General features: G+C 36.5%; 1 protein-coding gene across 2 annotated transcripts in view; it reads right to left on the reverse strand.

The window, feature by feature from the left end:
• The window catches only part of LOC121296578 (transcription initiation factor TFIID subunit 4-like), a 91,402-nt gene that overhangs the window by 48,056 nt on the left and 18,717 nt on the right, over positions 1-24,629 (reverse strand). Inside the window, exons 3-9 of one of the 2 annotated variants that reach the window (XM_041222286.1) lie at positions 10,196-10,327; positions 9,537-9,755; positions 8,491-8,613; positions 6,958-7,047; positions 6,414-6,671; positions 6,113-6,191; positions 4,943-5,057 (exon numbers count right to left, since the gene is read on the reverse strand). In XM_041222286.1, coding sequence (XP_041078220.1) covers positions 4,943-5,057; positions 6,113-6,191; positions 6,414-6,671; positions 6,958-7,047; positions 8,491-8,613; positions 9,537-9,755; positions 10,196-10,327 — 1,016 coding nt within the window. The remainder of the gene's footprint in view (positions 1-4,942; positions 5,058-6,112; positions 6,192-6,413; positions 6,672-6,957; positions 7,048-8,490; positions 8,614-9,536; positions 9,756-10,195; positions 10,328-24,629) is intronic. The other variant, XM_041222287.1, reaches the window with a different exon arrangement.

Genomic DNA, 24,629 nt, shown 5'->3' on the forward strand with positions numbered 1-24,629 from the left:
GTAACAGGTAAAGATGCAGTGTCTCACAATTGTATACCCAGAAACTAGAGCTTGTTGGCATTCCAGTTTGTTTACATTCAAACTGTCTTCTTGCCACTGTGTCACATTCAACTAAGGCGGCCACCTTCTGCTACTATATGTAAATATGGCTATCACCCAATACTTTTTTTTTTTTGTAATCGTAATTGTAATTTCAGAGATCATGACTTCACACCTGATAATGTGGTTCATAGGGTACAAAGTTCCTGATAAAAAACCTTTTTAAAAGTGTAAGGGGCACTGCATCTTAAGTCACCAAAACAGAGCTTTCTTGAAGTAGAAAACAGACATGCCTTCTTGACTGATTACTCTAATAAATGGTAGGTTTTTAAATACAACCTCAGCTCTTACCACAGGCTACATCTCAAAGTACTAGTGTATCAGACAATTTCAAGATAGAACACAGGCAGGCCCCCAGTCGACTGCAATAAGACAATAATATTTTCTTTTAATGTTATTAGTGATGAAGCTAGTATAGCTATGGTGCAGTACTACAAGTAATCCGGGGATGCACTTTGCATTATATGAGAGTTCATAACTAATTATTTGATAAATATTTAAAATGTGGGCTATGATTTTTAAACAATGTGGGATTTAACCAAATGTGCATGTTAAACTGCATTAAACCATTACAAACTTCAGTAATTAAACTGGATTTGTATTCAAAACCTTTTTTCATTAATTTTTTTTTTTTTGTTTCAAAGACAACCCCCCCCCATTACGATGACTTGTAATCTAATAAGCATTCGGTTACAATGTATGCATAACAATAATAAAGTATTAAAAAAGCAAAAAGCCATAATACAATATCACTTTTTTCTTTCTTTTTTTAAACGTGTTCTGCTTTATCAGCCAGCTTGCCTCCCAGCTACTAACACATTTTGCACACATGCTGGGAATGCTCAGGAAAACTAGTCAGCATTCAGAGGATTAATACAGGTTTCCTGCTCACTGCCTCCAGGCTCAATACCGAGACATTTATTTGTCCTCCGGAGAGGTTAGGGGTTGAAATGCAAAGATGGAAACGGAATTCTTTGTTCAGGCATAAATATCAGGACGGCTAGGACTAGGGCGGCTTTTCTTGGATAACGCGACTCACTGCATTTTCTTTTCTTCCTATAGCCTATTTAAAATGATTTTAAAATATAATAAATGTTTAAAAAAAGAGAAGAAATAAAATAAAGTTTTTGCAAACATTTCACTTAAAAAAATAATAAAATAAAATGTATATATATTATATATATAGATATATATATATATTATATATTAGATATATTATATATACACATATATATATATAATATATATATTGTATATAATATACATATATATATATATATATATATATATATATATATATATATATATATATATATATATATATACACACACACACACACAGTACCAGTCAAAAGTTTGAGTACACCTGCTTAAAACCAGGTTTTTCATGATTATCTATGCTTTTAACTGTATAAACGTGTTTATAAACACTTAATATTTCATTACATGATACATATACTTATATAAGTTGATAATCATAACTGAATTGCATTCAAAAACTTAATTTTTAATTGTAAATGTAAATCTTGTCAATTTCAATGAAATGGTCCCCCAAAGCAAGGGGATTTCAGTCTGAAATGTGTATAACACGGTGTTAGAACACGGCCTAAGTATAAAAGTGTCTTTGTTAGATGTTCTCTGAGTTAACTAGCATGTTACCTAATTAACCTTTTGTCATCAATTATTGTTAACAGGTGAGGGTCCATGATTACTATAAATATGGGTAGCATAGGCACAAGTTTGTCATTCCTGAATGTAAGGGAGCAGAAAATGGCAAAATACGCTCAGTTAAGCAAAGAAAAAAGATGAAACAAATATTGTTTGGCCTAAATGCAAAGCATTATGTCTGGCACAAACCCAACACAGCACATCACCGAGGTAACATCATCCCTACTGTGAAGCATCATGCTATGGGGATGCATTTTATCGGCAGGGACTGGGAAGCTTGTCAGCGTAGAGGGCAAAATGGATGGAACTAAATACAGGCAAATATTTGAGGAAAACCTGCTTCATTCTGCAAAAGACCTAAGACTGGGATGGAGATTCACCTTTCAGCAGGACAATGACCCCAAGCACACAGCCAAAGCGATACTGGAGTGCCTTAAAAACAAGAAAGTGAATGTCCTAGAGTGGCCCAGTCAAAGCCTGGACTTGAATCCGATTGAGAATCTGTGGAAAGACTGGAAGATTGCTGTCCACAACTATCCCCATCCAACTTGACAGAGCTTGAACAATTTTGCCAAGAAGAATGGGCGAATATTACATGATCCAGATGTGTAAACCTGGTAGAGACTTGCCCGAAAAGACTCACATTTGTAATTGCTGCCTGTGGCAAAGCTCTGCCCTTTTTAAATTGGCAGGGATGGGGTTAATTTCCCCTACCTGCCTGGGTTTATTATAACACGGTGTTATAACACGGCTTAAGTATAAAAGTGTCTTTGTTAGATGTTCTGAGTTAACTAGCATGTTACCTAATTAATCTTTTGGCACCAATTATTAACAGGTGAGGGTCCATGATTACTATAAATATAGGTAGCATAGGCACAAGTTTGTCATTCCTGAATGTAAGATAGCAGAAAATGGCAAAATATGCTCAGTTAAGCAAAGAAAAAAGACTGTAATTACTTTAAGAAATGAAGGTCAATCTTTAAGACAAATCGTAAGAACTTTGCAATAGTTTGTAACTGCTGTGGCCAAGACCATCAAACGATTTGAAGAAACTGGCACTCATGAGGACCGAACAAGGTCAGGCAGGCCAAGGTTGACCTCAGAATCAGAGAACAAGTTCATTCGAGTCACAAGTCTGCGAAACCGGTGATTAACTGCCCCTGAAATACAAGCTCAGCTAAATGCTACTAGAAATACTAATCACAGGAGATTGCGTGAAGCTTTGCTAACTGGAAAAAGTGCTGCAAAGAAACTATTGTTAATAGTGCAGAATAAGAGGAAGAGACTTGCCTGGGCCAGAAAACACAGAAACTGGACGTTTGAGGGGTGGAAGTCGGTCTTATGGACCGATGAGTCAAAATGTGAAATATTTGAGTCAAACCGCCGAGTATTTGTAAGACGCAGAGAGGGTTCTGAGTTCTGCATGTGTGGTTCCCACTGTCAAGCATGGAGGAGGCAATGTCGTGGTCTGGGGTTGCTTTGGTGGTGACAGATTTGGTGATCTTTACCAAGTCCATGGCAAGCTCAACCAGCATGGCTATCATAGCATACTTCAGAGGCATGCCATTCCATCAGGATTACAGCTAGTTGGGCAGTCCATTCTTCAGCAAGATAATGACCCGAAACACACCTCAAAAGTTGTGCAAGAACTATCTGGTGAAGAAGGAAAGTGAAGGACAACTCAGTCTAATGACCTGGCCTGCATTACCTGGCCTCTCCAGACCTCAATCCCATAGAACTTGTATGGGACAAACTGGACAGAAGAGTCAAAGCAAAGCTACCCACAAGTGCCCAACATCTCTGGGAATTGCTGCAGAAGGGCTGGGAAGACATGTCGGGTGATTTCCTGCTGAAACTTGTTAACCGAATGCCTCGTGTTTGTGAGGCTGTTATTAAGGCAAAGGGTGGCTATTTTGAGGAATCCAAGATTTAGAGACAATTTTCTTGAACATTGCTTTGATACTCCTTATGTTTTGTTTTGTATATTGTAACATGTGTTTTCATTTTCAAGTATTTACAGAAATGTATACGATGTAAAACATTGTCAATTATGAAAAAAACCTAGTTCCAGCAAGTGTACTCAAACTTTTGACTGGTACTGTGTATGTCTGTGTGTGTGTGTATGTCTATATATATATATATATATATATATATATATATATATATATATATATATATATATATATATATATATATATATATATATATATATATACTATAGACAATTTGCCCCCCTGTAAAGGAAAACTGACAAACACACTTGACAGCTTAATTACCAAACTCTCTAAAGATTTATTGATTTATCAATCACTGCCTCAAGCGGTTACTTTCCCGGAGGGGGAATTAACCATTCCACTGAACCTCATACTAAGAGTGTGTGTGTGTGAGAGAAAGTGATCTAATGCCTAATTTCTACTCAGTCAGAGATCAGTTCTCTCTGTACTGTACTGACTGGCCCAATTTCCATGAGCTGACCAAAATACCATTTATCCATTTGTTTCATATGCATTGCATCACTCTGAGCAACAAATGAATATAGTAACAAATGAATTGAAAACAAAAATAATGTTTAAAATCATCTATTTAAGCCACTTATTTTCAGTTTAACTATTCATCAGCTGAAGTCATGTGTATTGCTGAGGGAAACAAAGATGCAAGGCATAAAGAGCATCACAGCCAAGAGGAAAGAGGGATCAAAATCCAATAAAACCTGGACAGACCTGAGCAAACCTGTCTTATAGAAACAATAATACACTAGATTTACTTTACACACAATGAGGCAAAAGTTTCCAATCTGGATAATTACATCAAAGCTCCATCCATTTGAAAGAATATGACTACATTTAATATACCTTATTAGCAAGACTATATTCATTAAAGTATTGTTTTAATTGCATCTGAAAACTTTAAGACTGAACAATATCTAATACAGAGCGTAAGAAAACTGATCAGCTTACAGCTAACAATGTATTGGTGACCGTACTGTTCTAACATAGTACTATTTATATGTTAAATATTAAAACAATTTTTGTTTTCTGTACCAAAAAACAGTTACCACAGACACAATTATAAGTGCATAGCCCTCCCCTTTAATTCCATCCTTATAGGATGCTGTCCTCTTGTGGTCAGCACTGGCTACTACCTTTCTAGCATCTGAAGAAATGCAGTTTTGTACCTGAAAGAACCACCCCCAGGGTCATTGAGCTTGTTTTTCTGATTTGCAGAGACCTGAACAGCAAAGCCGCCGGGACCTTTACTTGCTTGTATTATTGGTGCCTTCCCTACTGTGCCTGTGGAAAAATAAGTAAAAAATGTATTAATATTTTTTTTAAAAAAGCAATGTTGGCATGAGCTGTTCTACATAATTTCCAAACAGCCTCCTGTCTAAGGAATACACTTAACCATTCTTGTTAACACTAAAATATTATGGGGATTTGTTATCTACAGGTTCATGCATGGAAAGAGTGGCACCCAATAAACTGCCAAAAGGCATGAATATATTTTTAGTTCTCCACTACGTTTTGAGAACATAAAAACAACATCTCTATACTACAAATCACTTCATAAAAAGTAAATATAACTATTGATATTTATTTATTGGCACATTCCATTTTGCTAGATTTCAATTTAAGTTTATATTAACATGTTTACAGGTACATACTTCCAAGATACTAAGTTAAAAAAAAAAAAAAAAAAAAAAAAACGTAAACCTATGAAAAGCGACAGTACCAAATTCTGACATTTTCATGAATTAATTACCCTTTAATATCTGTAGTTTTATACAGTGTATTGTACTTTGGCTCAATTGCATTGAAAAAAAAAGTTTCCTCAAGCAGTACTACTGTTTTAAAACACATTTTATTGGCCGTTACTAATACATCTCTGAAATCTGCCTTATAAATTGCTTGCCAATGGGCACCAATTAGTTCAGTGAGCAAATTTTTTAGGTATGCCATCTAAAAACCTTAATTTATTTGTCAAGTGTATCTTCACTTTTTCACCAGATATTATTATTACTATTATTTTTTAGCATAGGAATAAAATAATTGCTTTACTGAATAGAAACTTAATTTTTTTAGGGTTAAATGGATATTGAAATTTGGCTGTCCAAATCAGTGCCACTGTACTTTTCCCTCCACTGTCCGCCCCGCCCCCCTCCGCCATTGCAGCATTTGTAAATGATCTGGGCTCGACTAACTATTTTTTTGTTTTAATGCGTTTTTCACTGTTTGAAATACCATTTAAATACAGCAAAGAAGCAGTGACAATGCTGCAAATGCAAGGATGTTAGAAAACGGATTCCCTTTAAGGTAATTAGACTAATAATTAGAATTTCAAAGCGCACCTTGTGGTCTGATGCTCTGCGTGATCACCATCGGCATTCTTACTGGAGTCGTTTGTAGACCAGGTTGTCTTTTAAAAGTCTGTGAAAAAGACGACTAGTTAATACATTAAACACCATAAAAAATGGGGGGGGGGGGGGGGGGATAGAGATATTGGCAGTGGACAGTAATTTATTATTAGTATTATAACATAGTCAGGTAAACAAGCGAATTGATTGTACAGGTGATATTGGGTTGTGCATTATCTGTTGTATTGCCTGAGGTAACATGGTATGGCATTATTCACACAACCCAAGTACCTACCAGATGAGGACTCTGGCTGTGCACACCCACTTGCGTGTGTTGCATAACGTTCGGCAAAGTGGTGGTGGTGCTGCTGTTCGGCTGTCTTATCCTCACAGTTGTTCCTCCTGCAATCGTGGGAACAGTCCCCGTAGCAGACAGGGAAACAGGCTGGGAACCTGCTGTTGGTTTTGCTTGCTGAAGCTGTGCAGGCTGTTGGGTTTGTATCAGAGATTGCTGACTATTCAACAGCGACTGCCTCAAGGCTGGTAGACTTTTCTATTAAAGCAAGAAAAACACCATTCAAGTATATAACTTACACTAAACAGTTATTTAAAAAGTGCAGTAGGTCAACTATCAACAGTGCTAAACTGTACTATGAAAATAGATATGCTTGCTTTTTTCATCAAGTAATTTGAAAGAAAAACTCTAGAAAGCCCCTTTCACACTGGCACTCCTACCCGGATCCCGACCTGGGTTCTGTCTACCTGGGTCACACTACGCAGGAGAGTCTAATTTCTATGTGAAGAAACAGTCTCACTTTCAGCAACCTTATCATGCATACCTTAAGAAAAGGAACCAAGTATGGCTGTGGAGATGATTTCAACTCTGTCTGCAGTCGATTGGTGAATTCTTCAGGTTCAATTTTTGCATCCTGCAAATAAGGAATATATTGATGAATATTCCTCCTCAATAAAAAAGAACAAAAACAGGAAACAATTACATGTCAAAGGAACAATATTTCTGTTAATCAAGGTGCTTGTATAGATACATGAAATTGCTTAAACGTTTTTTTTTTTTTTTTTTTTAATGACCTATTGAGAAATTAAATTTGTTTTCTAGACCAAAATATAGGTATGATATGTAATTGTTCATCACATGTGTCTGTTTTTTAAATTAAATCCATTTACAGATATTGCTAATCTGATCTCTTTACTATGGCCAATAACAGTAACATATTTCCAAATATACCCATGGAATTTGCCAAACAAAATTTCACATTCAGTACAAAAAAAAAAAAAAAAAAAAGGAAAGTCTTTCTGCCACCTACAGAATAAAAAATGGTACTGCATGAGCAGACACATTGGAGACCCAGTTGGAAAGATGACTTCAAAAGTGAGAGCAAATTTTAGTCTGCAGGGCGCACCAAAGAATCTTTGCAGTATAAAAAAGCATGCAAGTAAAATGCATCTCTTACATCTGTAAATACAACATCTGAGCTGTCAGTGTAATGAAAAAGTAGCAGTATTTTGATTTGCAATATACCACAAGTATCACCATCTGTATACAAGTAGTTAGTATAAATCAGATTTCAATTCATGAATCACTGCAGGCATTTTTGCTTTAGTTTTTAACTTGGGATTATACTTTGGATATACAACTCTAAAAGCTTTATTCAATGGTCCCCAATATACTATACAGTAGGGAAGCAAGCAAAGTGTTCTCTTAGACAGGAGTTGAATACCAGACACAATATATGCCAAGGCCAATCACGATATGAAAAGGCATCTGCCAAATAAATAAATAAATAAAAACAACGATACATACCAATGTATTTATTACATATTTTATGACGCATGTGCACCAACATATGAAATTAACAGAACAAACAAGAAAAAAAGCAATAGGCAAGTGTATGTTAATAAACTATAATTATAAACTAACGTTAATAAACTAACAGAACACCCTACATACAGTAAAAATGCAGCAGAGTCTCGAACAGCAATTATGAATAAGAGAATACATTTTAACACAATGGTTATTAACACAGCAACCCTCGCTAAAAAATGCAAATCAGTTTTGAAAAGACTGAAAAAAAACATTTTAAATTTGAGTTTGATGATGATGAGTTATGAGGTTATAAAACATTACTGTATCAGTTTTGAATCGGTTAGCAACAAATCACTATCGGTGCCAAAGAGGTGTTCTTTTAAGCGAAGTACCTGTTCCTAGGTGGTGCATTTACAATAAGAAAATACCACTTCACAGCACGGTTCTTACTTAAGCCGAAGTGTTTTCTTAGCATGTTTTCCTACACACAGAGACTACTGTATGAGCAAAAATATACATTTAAAATAAATAAATATCTTAAACTTGCCAGCAAATCTTGCACAAGTGCCTTCACATTCCGGGAGGTTTCTGGAGACGGTGAATTATGAGATGCAAGTTTGATTAATGTGGCTAAGAAGTTCTTGCATTTCTTCACATTCTCTTGCATTTCCTAAAAGACAGACACATTGACAATTAGTTTCAATTTATAAATCGGAATATAAAAACAGTGTATAATCTAAAGAGAAAAAGGTTGTATTAATTCAGTAGGATAAACACCAGTGTGTTAAATCTGAGTAATAATCCATAGATTTGAGAATTTGAGTTATGCCTCTATGCACTTCTCTTTGCTTACTGAAGAAAATTTATTAAAAGATGTACAATTTAGAGCTGGCTACTAGAGATCAGATAACGGTAGTTTCATTGGTGAATCCCCACCCTTTAACTGAATCAGCTAATTTGAATTTCAAAGGATGCTATCATAGAAAAGTGTTAAACCATTAGGGAGTTTAAACTGATACAGATAATGATTATCTATGATTGGCACTTGTTAAAGTGTGTTTATGCACGTACACAAAAGAAGGTTTAACTGCTCTGCACATAGTTTAAAAAAAAAGACTTCATATCAAAGTACAGGATGGTTCATAAATGTCAAGTATTTCTCCAGTCATTACTGCTAGCAAGGTCAAAATCTGTAATTATGGGGGGGGAAAGATCCAGAAGACTATTGCAGTACTACTGAGATACCAAGCATGAACTGCAATCAGTACTTGTTTGTTCTCAATTTACAAAATGAGAAACTACACCTTGAGTAGAGAGAAAGATTTATCACAGAAAACAATTTGCTCCATTTCCTGCTCAAGTAAAATAAACTGTTTGAGGTTCAATTTACAGGACTCAGGGGGTTTATTTTTATTTCACAAAAACAGGTCAAACTACACTGTAGTGTTAATTAACTTGCTAAAAGTGTCCTTTTGAGTTATAGAGCTATATAGCTGTGTTCTGGTTTTGTAAAGAAATAATGGGGCAAATGACAGACTGAGTACACTTTCTGAAAATTCTGTCCCAGGGTGTTTAGCATGGGTGATGGCAGACCTGGGAAATGACGGACACTCCGGCAGCGGGAGAGCCAGGGATTCCCGGGGTTGCTGCTGGCATTTGCGCTGCAGGCTGGGCTGGAAGAGGCTGTGGGGCTGGCTGGGGCTGGGGCTGGGGCTGGGGTGGATTCTGTCCTCCTGTGATCACAGTCACTGGCTGCTGGGCTGCACTTCCTGCTGCTGTCGCCACAGCTACCACTGATGCTGCAGATGGTTTCTGAAGGAATAAATGAAAAACAACATAGATACAAATGCAAAGACAAACAATAGATATGTAGAGGGTCAAGTAATAGATTAAAAAAAAAAAAAAATCTGTTAAACTTTAGAATCTTTGCAACCAATTACTACATGTGTATCCATATATGGAAAACTAGTATAACGAATACCAAGTATAATAAAAAAGAAAAATAGCCTGTGACCATCAAAAAAACTACAAGAAGTTACCTAGACAGTACGTGCATAAATGTTACCATAGGTAATCAAATAAAATAAGTGAACACTTTATTGCTGGTACAAATCCTCATTTTAACTGATGATCTGTTTTTGTTTTATGTTTTAAAGCTTGCAAGTCACTTTGTGTGGATAGATTCTGAATGCAAGGAAAACATTGCAAACAATTTAATTAATAGCAGTAGCTCTTCTTCTAACATCACTTACTGATGCAGGTGCTGGAGATAAGGACGCTTGCAAGACAGGTTTAGAAGGAGCGCTAACAGGTGTCACTGGGGGCTGAACAATTTTAGTTTGCACTGGATGTCCTGGTCTGATTGTTGGAGGGGCCACAGACAGCTACAAAAATAATAGTAATCATTAAAAACTTGATGGGTGTTTGCCTAAGAAAAATCACACCAAGGTGTGCTCACAAACTACTGTAAAGCCATAAATATTTGCAACCAAAATATTTGTCAAATCGCATCTATAAAACCGATTTTGCTCCAGAAATGTTGGCTAGCTGTTGTAATATATGAAGTATGTGTTGTTAGTGGAATTTGATTTTGTGGCAAAAATCTTTGCGTTTTTTTTTCATACGAGAAAAACGCATAACAAAATATTAAAAATATATGGCTTTACAGTACTAATAGGTAGGTTTTCTGCATGTTTTGTTCTCCCACCATTATGAAGATGTATAAAAGAATCACTGGTTTTCATAATATATCTTTACATTAAATGTGCAAAAATAGTATAAATGAGGAGATAAATAGTCAACATTATTATTATTAACAAATCAATAGTTGAAATAATGAACATGTTATAGAACTTCTTTAAAGTCCAGACACACATTTTGGGAGAGGAATAATACAACTGTAACACTACAAAAAAAAAGGCAAGAATCAGGAAGCAGAAATCAAAGTATTGTAATGAGTGGTTTCTTGATGGTTAGTACTTGGGAACAAATAATGCGTTATTTGCTCCACAAAGCTGCTAAGCTATACTGTTACCCTGCAGCATGGCCCCCCCTTCAACATGAACTGCAATCTATTCCATGATGTACCCATAATCCTAACCGGGTATTGATCGACTCCATGCATTTCAATACCTGAAGCTATATTTCAGGAGGAGACAAACATGAAAGCAGATTTGCCAACAGCAGTGCTACCCAGCTGTAGGTCCCGGGGCCCCCAGAATAAGAGTGTGCCAAGGGGCATGAAGAGGCTTGTAGACTGACGCATGGGGCAAGCTGCAGGGACTTACTGTGAGGTATGGCATCAAATCAGATTATTATTCATTCATGACTTGGAAAGTGTTGTTAGCTTTTATAAAACAATTACAATATTTGGGTGTATAAATAATTTAACAAAGTATAAAGCACAAACGAGCTCACATGAAGTAGGTAAAATATAATACTTATGGAGGCCAACTGTTGGGAGGCATCGATTTGAATGTGGTACCTGTCACCATTGCAGAATACCAACCCAGTCGTTACACAAAAAATATTTTTATTTAAAAAAAAAATAATAATAAATAATAATAAAATTACAATTTTTTGTTGGTGTTCTACTGCTGCACTTGTGGGGCATCTTGTCAATTGTTTTTGTAGTGGTCTGAGTGAAAGATAACAGGCAACAAATACCCAGCAACCCTTTACCAGAGATATTCATACACCACAGGGCAATATAAGTTGTGCTAAATAAAGTTTTTGCCAAGTTTCACCACAAACTGATAAGCAGTTTCCTGTATGTAAATATAAGTATGACATATCGGATGCCCCATGCATAGCCTTTTTGTGAGGGATAATACAGCAGTGTGAGTCTAGAATAGGACCAATATCCAAGGTTGACCAGCATTGCAACACATGCCATGTAGGTCACCGGGACGGACTTGAAACCAATTGGGACTCAGTCAGTAAGTTCCAGACTGCAGAAGGAACCAGCACCTGATGTTGGAACAAGAGATTATATTTTATAGGTTTTGGTTTTATGGAAACACACACAATCGTCTATAGATTAATATTTAGAATAGAACCATATTCATTTCAAGTACTAAGTTGCAAGTACATAAGGCTATAGGGTCTAAACAGCATCCATTTGAGTGTTACAGAAGTATTATTAAGATCTGCCTCTGTCTAAACCAACCTCCTGCTGTTATAATCAGGTTCAACAGAATTCTCCATTTAAGCAGGATTCACTGTAGGCAGCAAGGTATGCCACAGAGATATGAGGAATGATATGGAACCCCAAGGTGCCAACAGAACCAGGGGCGACTGATTTCAATTGCTCCGGCAGTTTCTTCTACCACCACATGTCAATCACAATATCAAAAAATAGAACCTCTCTGACAGATAAATAGAGCTGGCCTACTCTTAAAGCTTTCAAAAACGTTCTCTGTGTGCGTTTGGGTTGTCTGTTTAGAAGAAGAGTTCAAAGCTCACTGCCTGCAGGAGTGAAATAGTAGTTATAGAAAAGGAAGCGTTGTTGGTGAAGTATTTATTTTTTTTGTTTTGCTCTGTCAAACGTTCAATAAGATAAACAGAAATAATACCAACATCCAACAAATATGTCAGAGCAAAAAAATGTACATTACACTTTAGAGGAAGCGTCACTGGCGGCATGTACACGCAGAAATCATGACAGTTTTCCTCGCCATGTGTTTGCCATACTTTAAGAAATGCATTGCTATGCAGTTCTGATTCGGAAATGAAAACCGGCCATACCAATGCAGATTACTCAATTCATAGTCGTTTAGGGGAGGGGATATTTAAAATGTCCGTGTCTTCTTACTAATTAGGAAAAGAACGACTCTGAATATCGTGAGGAGAGCTTCATGAGTTGCCATGAAGATAAAAACATTTAACAAGAGAAATGAATTCACGTGTTGTCGCGCACATTCTAAATTACACCGCGCTTGTTTGTCTGGTTAACTTTCCAACACACACACAATTATATAAATCATAATTTCTACTAACGACAAATTTTACTACTTAGAATTTATATTTCTGTGTGTGTGTGGCAGAAGTCAAAAAGGATTCGCACACTGATCAGGAGAGTGGCGACAAGGAAACCACTACACAATCAAAGTAAGCGAAAAAACATTACATTTCATTTGACCAAAGAACAAGCAAATAAAGTGCTTAGTACAAGTGTTAACGTTTCAGTCATTTGACCAGCTTCAGTGCTGTGCTAAACAGCTTAGGAACACCTGGGTGTTTAAAGAGTCAGGTGTTCAATTAAAAACAGATAAACAGGTATACAGACCAATTAATACTTTAGAACATATAAACATCAGAGAACATATAATATATACTCTATTAAATAATTACATTAACAGGGAAATCAAATAATATTAGTGATATGGATCATAAGAATGTAGCATATTGATAAACGGATGGGTTTAAACAAACAGTTATCCAGATTATAGCAATTCATATAAATTTGGAATCAAATTAACAATTACATAGCACTGATGTTCGTATTAGAGACAATTGAATAAAGATGATATATTTTTTGTAAAGATGACACATTAAACTTAATTTTTCATTAATTCCTTCAGGTTGTACTGTTTTGAGATAGAAAATTATTTTTGCCTCACATTGACGTCATTTTTGGTTTAGATCCCCTGCTCTACGAGGTTGACTTAATCTTTGTACACTACAGTATTTTAAATCTGAAATGGAGTGATCTAGCCAAATGTTTTTTCTACGGATGGCACTATTATGTTCATTAATGCAAACTCGTAGTTGTCTTTTGGTTTTGCCAACATATTGTAAACTACAAGGGCAAGAGATTAAATAAACAACTAAATCAGATGTACAAGTAATGACTTGAGAAATCGTATATTCTTTGTTAGTAACATGACTTGTAAAGGTTTTGGTTTTAATAGCAGTCTCACAAGCTGTGTATTTCCGACATGGAAAGAATCTGTTAATTACTGTACCCCAGTTAAAAAATGTTTAGCTGTATCCATAAATCAATCAGCACGAACTGAAATATCCTGCATATTTCTACCTCTATATAGTGTGTAAAGAGGGGCATATTGTGAAATATTTTACTGCCAGTAGTTGATAGAAAGTGCCAATGTTTTCTAATAATGTTTTTAAATCTCATGACTATGTTGAAAAAGTGGAACAAATGGAACAGAATTCTTTATTCTTCTTTACGTGAGGATTTGTATCTACATTATGAACTTTAAAGAGAGCATTATCTAATCAATCTCTTGGGTAATCCTAGATAAGAATTGGTCATACATTTTACCAGCTTCAATGTCAAAATCCTCATCCTTAATGCAAATACGTCGCAAAAATTGACTATAGGGAGTCCCCTACTTAATGGTACAAAATGAAAACTGGAGGCATGTAGAATATTATTTGTGTCAGTTGGTTTGGTATAGAGGGTGGTATACAAGGATCCCTCATCCAGGCATACAGTAGTATCGAGAAAGCCAACCTTATGTTTATCATATTCCAAACTAAAATTGATAAACAAAATTAAACCATTCAAAAAAACAGCAAAAGCTTTAAGCTCTATTTCTGTGCCAGACCAGAACAAAAAAAATGTTGTCAATATATCGTTTCCACATAATGATGTTCTCTATGAAAGGAATATGTCCAAGTATATTGTTATGTTCCAGGAATCCCATAAAGAGATTGGCATAATCGGGTGCAAATGAAGCTCCCGTTGCTGTGCCCTGAATTTGTAAGTAAAAATCTCTCTCAAAGAAAGCAGTTTTTAGTGAGGACCATATGTGCCATTTTAGTAAAAATACAGTAGGTGTCTGGATGTCATTTCTGTTATCAAGAATTCTGTTATCAGAATTTAAGAGCATTGAGACCATCACTATGTGGAATATTGGTATATAGATGCAACATCAAGTGTAGCAAGAATTATATTTTCATTAGGTAATCTTACATATATAATCTCTCTCACAGGCTTCACAGGATATTCACACCTTAAACACTTGTGAACACCTTCTGGAATATATCCCGATTGGTTCTTTTTGTACATGTTCTACCACTAAGACAGTCAGATCAAGAAATGCTTTATTTAAGATCTCACACCACTTAGTGCAAAACTCATCATTATTCCGTCCTAAAGTAGGTGCTTTTTGTATCCGTAGACCACGGTGTATTCTCTTGGCTCTCACACTCGCTCAGCGTGCTGCCGTCAAGAAAAGATCTGGTTTCTTTCTGGAGTAGAAACTTCAAGCTGCGTCTATAATGGCATCCACAATTCCAGTACTTGGAAATAGAATACAGTATCTTCAATGTCTTTGTCTGTAAAGGTCCGAGTACAAGCCTGTACTTCAGTCAGACTGATGATTTTCACAAAGATGGACATTTTACTGCATGGAATATATATATATCTATATATATTATATATATATATATATATATATATATATATATATATATATATATATATATATATATATATATAGACCACAGTCTTGAATAAAGTTCTTACTGTGCCTTAAAAACGAATTCCAGACAAATGAAACTAGTTGCGTAGATCCACAATTACATATAGTAGCAGAAGTCAAAAAGGAGCCGCACACTGCGATCAGTTACATTTCACTAAGACGAGAACCGTCTTTTACAATACATGTTTTAATTTTGAATATAACCTAAAATATTCAGTTTTTTTAATATACAAGCCTGTTATCTCTACTGGACCTGGCATCCATCAATTCCTTTGTTTTGTATAAGGAATGCACCAGGGAAACTATCAGGAGACTTCATCTTGAAGCTAGCCACAGCACTTCAGCAGGAACAGTTCGGTGAGAAAACTGCAAAGCAGTTCAGCTCAACCTGGATTCTGTGCTGTTAGTGACACACACGCAAGATAAATCATACGTTACTTACATTTTAGATTAAAAACGACTTATACTTTTACAGTTTTGTATGTACATAAACTTGTGTTTACACACCAGTTTCTTTTGAAATGTTTATTATAGTTTTTAATGTTTTGAAATAGTTAGAAAATAACCGCTTTTCTGTTTAATTGTTCATTTAAATACTGTGTTTTGGCTTTGCAGATGTTTGATATGATGTGCTTGAATAAAACTTTTGAGTTGTATCTGATAGTTTGTCTTTCCTTTTATTATTGATGACGTTTAAAATGTACCGTGATAATGACTGCCGGCGGTGGTTGTAGGTATAATCACAGTGGTTCCAGTGTTGAAGCAGTCCATATATGTACATTGTGGTTGTTGGGGGGGAGATTTTGAATGCTGAAATCTTGTGAGCCACAAGCACGATTCCTGCTCTGGTTTACATAGGTTTTTATAGCTATTTTTAAATCGTGAGAAAATGATTGACCCTGCCCTTAAAGTCACTCTGCCAAAAGGATGTCCTTTTGCTGTTTCACAATGTATTCGCGTGACATACGCGTGACACAGTCGTGACTGCAGAATTGATTTTCACTGGCATGTAAACTAAGCCATTGGGGATTAAGAAAAATTATAAACTGGTTTCACAAACTTTTACTAACACGAACCTAAAACATCCTAAGATAACTCAAGATTAGTGCTGATCAAGACATGAGAAAGAAGCGGAATATGTACAACATATCCTGTGGCAATCTCAAATAAAATACATATCCAATATGAGTGACTGTCTTTACTTGTATAGCCTGCTCTGACTGCTACGCTGGAGGCACAGCATGATGTGCCACTGAGCACTCACTTTGTAGTTTGACAGAAACCTGGAAAAGTTGCATAGAAAGAAAATATTTTGCCCCTAAATGCTTAAACTTTGACCAAACCAACTTGTTTCATCTATAACTTAAGTTTTCTTCAAAAATTCATGCAGTGTCAAGCCCCAAATCTGATTGGGAATATGTGGGGATCCAATGCTTTTCCATAGGCCGTTAGAACCTATTACCGCTATTTTAACATCTAACAACTGCAGCTCAAACTGACCTGTTTCATGGAGTTTAACATCCCTCTTTAGAATTATTTTTTTGTTGGTTTGCAGATAGTTTACTACAAGAGATTGTATTACAATTCTTACATAATCATCAAATCACATTTCATTAAAAAAAAAAAAAAAAAAAAGGCCATAAAAAAATCAGAAACTCAACTGACAGGACAGGCATGTTTCAGTTTACAATGGCCAGATTCACCTTTGTTCCATGGTTTAGCTAGGGTTTATATTGACTAACGAAAGTCCTCAATTAGGAGTTGGTAATTCAATTGGTCCCAGATTCTGCAGTTCCGCTTAAAAACATCAAACTAAACCCAATAATAAACCACAAAAACAAGAGCACCTGTCAGAGGCTTTTTGAGTTTTGTCAGAGAAAAAAGAATTGATGAAATGTTACTTTGTTTGAAGAACATGAGAGGGTCTGGTTCATCAATTACTCAAGTCTTTGAAATGGTCTCTATTGTATTTTACAGTATATTACATATCCAACAGAGAGATGATTCTACTCTGTCAAAGTGCAGCAACTGGTTTCATATTTCATCTAAAAAAAAAGTTTCCAGTGTTGAGCCAATACTGGGTATAATAAAATGAATAAAAAAAAACATAATTTAAACATTTAAATTACCAAGTCCTAAATCAAAACTCACAATATCATAGTTTTCATAATTCAATGAAACTGCAACATTTTCAGCAAACTACTACAAAATACTATTTTGTTTGGTTTTTTGTTGATAAAAGCCATTATCAGTCCAGGCAGCTAGATGGCAGTGCTAACCTTTACTGACTACAACTTTAAGCACAGGATACCAGTCATGCTCCCCTTATTAATTTGTACTACTTGGGTGAAGCAAAGTGTATCTCAATCTCGACACCCTGGACCGTTTACCATACTGTAACTGTACAGCTTTTGACCCGTCAAGTTTAATTTGTGTTTTTGTTGTTTCATTTGGTTGTTTTTTGTGCATGTTAACACTGCAAATCCTGTGTCTAGTAATTTTGCCAATTTTAAGGGGTTTTTTTCCCCATTAGTTTGACAGATTTTCCTTTAAAATATTCACTAAAGTAAAATCAAAATGTCTTCTGTAGAATGGGGATGAAGTTAATTGGCCTCTTTGTGCAGCTGCAGTAAAATGTTTTCAAAACCGAGATTAAAAGATACTATCTATCAAGAAGTGTTGTGTGAAAACTCATGCTGCAGCTTTTGAAGACAGCTAAAATTATGAAAGCCCTCACTGTGACAAATGGTGGCCATTTAGGCAGTTAATCCAACACACTTGTAGTAGAACCTCAAGCTCATGAACTGACCAGTAATTTTTTGTTTTGTTTTTTAATCAATTGAATTATTCACATTTTTGTGTGCCAACATTGCCTTTTTCTTTTTGATTTTGCACTTCATGGTACACAGCAGTTTTCCTTTTTAAAATGAATGAATGAAAATATATACAATGCCTTGCAAAAGTATTCAGACCCCTGACCAATTCACTCATATTACCGAATTACAAATGGTACATTGAAATTTCGTTCTGTTTGATATTTTATTTTTAAACACTGAAACTCAGAATCAATTATTGGAAGGTGACATTGGTTTTATGTTGGGAAATATTTAAGAAAAATAAAAAACTGAAATATTTTGCTTGCATAAGTATTCAACCCCTGTGCTGTGGAAGCTCCCAGTTTGCACCGATGAAAGAAATTGCCCTAACGAGGACACAGTTACCTTACCATTGGTCTCCACCTGTGAACCATTAAAGTTGCTGTCACATTTTCTGGATAAAAACCACACTGTTGAAGGATCATTGGTAAGGCTGAGAATCTGAAGGAAAATTAAGACCAAAGAGCATTCTACAGAAGTTAGAGATAAAGTAATACAAATGCATAGATTAGGGAAAGGGTACAAAATAATATCCAAGTGTTTGGATATCCCAGTGAGCACAGTTGGATCAATAATCAGGAAGTGGAAGCTGCATCACACCACCCAGGCACTGCCAAGAAAAAGCCATCCCTCAAAACTCAGCGCTCAAACAAGAAGGAGACTTGTGAGAGAAGCCACAGAGAGGCCAACAATCACTTTGAAGGAGCTACAGAGTTCAGTGGCTGGGAGTGGAGTAATGGTGCACCAGTCAACCACATCAAGAGCTCTGCATAACACTGGCCTGTATGGGAGGGTGGCAAGAAAGAAGCCGTTACTCAAAAAGTACCATCTGAAAGCACATCTGTAGTTTGCCAGAAAGCATGAGAGTGACCCAGCTGCAATGTGGGAAAAGGTTTTGTGGTCAGATGAGACCAAGATAGAGCTTTTTGGCTAAAACTCAAAGCGCTATGTGTGGTGCAAACCTAACACTGCCCATGCCTCAAGACACACCATCCCTACAGTGAAGTATGGTGGTGGCAGCATCATGCTGTGGGGATGCTTCTCATCAGCAGGGACTGGGCATCTTGTTACAATTGAAGGAAGAATGGATGGAGTAAAATACAGGAAAATACTGCAAGAGAATCTGCTTCAGTCCACTACAAAACTGAAGCTTGGGAGGAAATTCACCTTTCAGCAGGACAATGATCCCAAGCACAAGGCCAAAGCAACACTGGAGTGGCTCAAGAACAAAAAGGTGAATGTCCTACAGTGGCCAACATAAAACCAATGTCACCTTACAATAATTGATTTTGAGTTTAAGTGTTTTAAAATAAAATATCGAACAGAACGAAATTTCAATGTACCATTTATAATTCAGTAATATGAGAGAATTGGTCAGGGGTCTGAATACCTTTGCAAGGCACTGTATATGTGTGTATTATATATATATATATATATATATATATATATATATATATATATATATATATATATATATATATATATATATATATATATATATAAAATACACACACACACAGTACCAGTCAAAAGTTTGAGTACACTTGCTGGAAACTAGGTTTTTTTCATAATTGACAATGTTTTACGTCGTATACATTTCTGTAAATACTTGAAAATGAAAACACATGTTACAATATACAAAACAAAACATAAGGAGTATCAAAGCAATGTTCAAGAAAATTGAAAATTGTCTCTAAATCTTGGATTCCTCAAAATAGCCACCCTTTGCCTTAATAACAGCCTCACAAACACAAGGCATTCGGTTAACAAGTTTCAGCAGGAAATCACCCGACATGTCTTCCCAGCTCTTCTGCAGCAATTCCCAGAGATGTAGGGCACTTGTGGGTAGCTTTGCTTTGACTCTTCTGTCCAGTTCGTCCCATACAAGTTCTATGGGATTGAGGTCTGGAGACTGGGCAGGCCAGGTCATTAGATTGAGTTGTCCTTCACTTTCCTTCTTCGCCAGATAGTTCTTGCACAACTTTGAGGTGTGTTTCGGGTCATTATCTTGCTGAAGAATGAAGGACTGCCCAACTAGCCGTAATCCTGATGGAATGGCATGCCTCTGAAGTATGCTACGATAGCCATGCTGGTTGAGCTTGCCATGGACTTGGTAAAGATCACCAACTCTGTCACCAGCAAAGCAACCCCAGACCATGACACTGCCTCCTCCATGCTTGACAGTGGGAACCACACATGCAGAACTCATGCGCTCACCCTCTGCGTCTTACAAATACTCGGCGGTTGGACCCAAATATTTCAAATTTTGACTCATTGGTCCATAAGACCGACTTCCACTCCTCAAATGTCCAGTTTCTGTGTTTTTTGGCCCAGGCAAGTCTCTTCCTCTTATTCTGCACTCTTAACAATGGTTTCTTTGCAGCAATTTTTCCAGTTAGCAAAGCGTCACGCAATCGCCTCTGAACAGTTGATGTTGAAACATCTGTATTTCTAGTAGCATTTAGCTGAGCTTGTATTTCAGGGGCAGTTAATCGCCGGTTTTGCAGACTTGTCACACGAATGAACTTGTTCTCTGATTCTGAGGTCAACCTTGGCCTGCCTGACCTTGTTCGGTCCTCATGAGTGCCAGTTTCTTCAAATCGTTTGATGGTCTTGGCCACAGCAGTTACAAACACATGCAAAGTTCTTACGATTTGTCTTAAAGATTGACCTTCATTTCTTAAAGTAATTACAGTCTTTTTTCTTTGCTTAACTGAGCATATTTTGCCATTTTCTGCTATCTTACATTCAGGAATGACAAACTTGTGCTTATTCTACCTATATTTATAGTAATCATGGACCCTCACCTGTTAATAACTGGTGACAAAAGGTTAGTTAGGTAACATGCTAGTTAACTCAGAGAACATCTAACAAAGACACTTTTATACTTAAGCCGTGTTATAACACAGTGTTATACACATTTCAGACTTTTAACTGACTTGGGCTTCAGACACACACAATGCCTATAGTAAGTATTCACCCCCCTTGGACGTTTTCTTGGTTAGATAAGTATTCACCCCAATGAGACAATACTTTGAAGAACCACATTTGGCAGCAATTACAGATTTTTGGGGTAAGTCTCTACCAGGTTTGCACATCTGGATCATGCAATATTCGTCCATTTTTCTTGGCAAAATTGTTCAAGCTCTATCAAGTTGGATGTGGATCCAGGCTTTGACTGGGCCACTCTAGGACATTCACTTTCTTGTTTTTAAGGCACTCCAGTGTCGCTGTGTGCTTGGGGTCATTGTCCTGCTGAAAGATGAATCTCCATCCCAGTCTTAAGTCTTAAGAATGAAGCACGTTTTCCTAAAAGATTTGCCTGTATTTAGCTCCATCCATTTTGCCCTCTACCCTGACAAGCTTCCCAGTCCCTGCCGATAAAAAGCATCCCCATAGCATGATGCTGTCACCACCATGCTTCTGCTTCACAGTAGGGATGATGTAACCTCGGTGATGTGCTGTGTTGGGTTTGCGCCAGACATAATGCTTTGCATTTAGGCCAAACACTTCAATTTTTGTTTCATCGGACCACAGAATCTTTAGTCTCCCACATGCCTGTTTGCAAATTCCAAGCGGGATTTTACATGGGCTTTTTTCAGAAATGGTTTCCTTCTTGCTACTCTTCCACACAGGTGAGATTTGTAGAGTACCTCAGCTATTGTTAACACATGGACAGTTTCTCACATCTCAGCCATGGAACGTTGAAGGCTTTTCAGAGTTGTCATTGGCCTTTTGTTGGCTTCTCTTACCAATGCCCTTCTTACCCAGCTACTCAATTTGGGACGACGGTCTGCTCTAAGCAGATTCTGGGTTGTGCCGTATACCTTCCACTTCTTAATGATTGACTTGACTGTGCTCCAAGGGATATTCAATGCCTCTGAAATATTTTTATAACCACCCCCCCCCCCCCCCCCCCCCCCCCCCCCCCCCCCTAAAGCAAGTTTTAAACATACTACAAGAGTGTTACAAATATATTTATTCCAAACAGATAGCAGTACTTTGGAATGTAATCTACATAAAATAGATACAAGTTTATGAAAAACATCTTTATTACAGCTACAGCATCATGCATTGCATCTGGTTAATACTATCTAACCTTCACTATCTGTGAAACACACAATGCTGAAATCCCTGCTAAAACAGCACAAAAAGAAGCGCAAACTACACACAATGAGTCAGTTTTCTTCAATATGCACACTTTATTTACATGTCGTTTGCCAGGCATACAAGCCTGTCATCCTGCTCTGGATACAAGGCAGCACTTTCCAAACTGATTCGCTGGTAGGATGGGACCAGCAAATCAGATGCTAATTAACACGAGCAGGAAAAGAAGAGCACTCCCACTGCTTGTCTGGCAGAAATACTGTACATAGCAAGGCAGGGCGTTCAGTGCATTTTCGTTGATAAACTTAAATAATGTTATTAACTATGCGTGTTACAAAAATGTAATTATTGAGTCGATTATCCAGTATTTATATTTATGTATATAATGAGGAATGGAATCAAGCAAAAAATCTATTTTCGATTTAAATTGTAGCAGCCCTATTACATACCCCAATGGAAGTTTATAATTTCTAGAAAACAAAGAATTTTAGGAAAAAAAATTTGTAACAAAGTTTTGCTTTTGTGGATAAGGGGGGAAAAAAGTTACAAGATACAGGTCTGGAATTATTTATTTCAACATTTTTATCCAAAAATGCTAATTCAAAAGTATTCATACCCTTTGATGCCATGATAGGATTGTCTAAAAGGTTCTAGAAATTTCAGTACGATAATGCAGAATTCTAGAAAAGTCTAGAAAATAGTGGATTATAGATGAACATTCTTAGTGACTATAAAAAGTTAAACACAGGATGACTGCTGTCATTACCAAAAAGTCAATATCGGGAAAAAGTAAAGAGCTATCTGAAGACCTTAGGCAGAAAAGTACTTGTCATAAAGCTGGAGAAGGAAACAAGAAGATTTACAAGCATTTGAGTAACCCAATTTCAACTTTTGTTTGTATTATCAAGTAGTACAATATTCATGGTACTGTCACAATGCTCCCTTGGTCTAGAAGAAAGAAGGTTCTTTTACCAAGAACAAGTAGAAGAATTGTGAGGAAGGTTAATAACAATCCAAGATTGACTGCCAAAGATATTCAAAGTGAACTGGCTGCAAGTGGGACTGGGGTTTCCATTTCAACCACAGGTCAAGTACTGCATGGTAAAGGTCTCAGTGGTTGCAGGCCAAGGAAAAAGCCACTTTTAGGAAAATGTCACAAGGACAATCGCTTAAAGTTTGCAAAATGGCATTTGAATGATGGATATGAGTTCTGGTCAAAGGTTTTGTGGAGTGGTGAAACTAAATTCTAGCTATTTCGTCATGCTGAAAGTCATTACATTTGGAGAAATTCTCCAAAGAATTTTTTTGCTCTTACTGGGGCCGGTAAGAGCAGTTTGGCCGGTAGTTATGAAGCACCACAGGCCTGACTGGGCCGGTTACATTTAACTAGTATAATACATATAGTGCATATGGCTCCGTTTCATGAATCTAGGAAAATGGACCAGTGGGTCAAGGCTGAAAATTAATTTACAATCCATTTTTTAAAAACATAACTAACAACTAATCCTAACTTTCCTGCCACACTTCATATTTGTTGTACAGTCAGAATCTGAGACTGCTTACCGAATGCTGTGTTGGTACTCGTTCCCGCGGTAAATCTTTTACAAATCGTGTTTTCTACAACTAAGCAACCAATAAGCCAAAAGGAAAGTGCTGAAATCAATAAATAATAAAGAAACTAATTATGAAAAAAAAGAACATTTAGAGTGGAGGCTTCATTATGACAGAGAAAATAAAAGTAATGTTTTGCCTTGTTTGGCGTCAGTTTCCCAGATTTGCAGATAAAACAGCAGCTTTATTTGTTGTGAATTCAACATTTCGTTTACATCACATCCAGTCTCACCGTAAGTTGCCCCGATGGATACCCAGAAGAAGAAGATATACAATCGAATTGTCTAACTTTTTTATTTGGGATCCGATGTGTTGAGGTCAAAAATGCCATTCACAATCTTTCCAGGACTCATTGGTATCACTCAGCAAGATTGGCGCTGACCTGAGAGAGGCTAAGTAGGGGAGAAGTAGGATTGTTATTATTTTGTATTATGAATATTGTTTATTATTAGGATTAGGGATGTTAATTTTGAATAGTTTCCTATTTGAATACACGGGGTGAAACCTTTTTGTGTATTCGATTACCATAACTCTGGTCCCTTACGCTACCAAGAGTAAAAGGCAAATGCGTGTGCACAGACAGCATAACAGTGTAAACCGGGTTCACAAAGTGATCAAACAATGTCCAAGACGAGTTTTCTTCA

The sequence above is a fragment of the Polyodon spathula genome, chromosome 21 (assembly GCF_017654505.1).
Source record: "Polyodon spathula isolate WHYD16114869_AA chromosome 21, ASM1765450v1, whole genome shotgun sequence".
Classification (NCBI taxonomy): Eukaryota; Metazoa; Chordata; class Actinopteri; order Acipenseriformes; family Polyodontidae; genus Polyodon; species Polyodon spathula.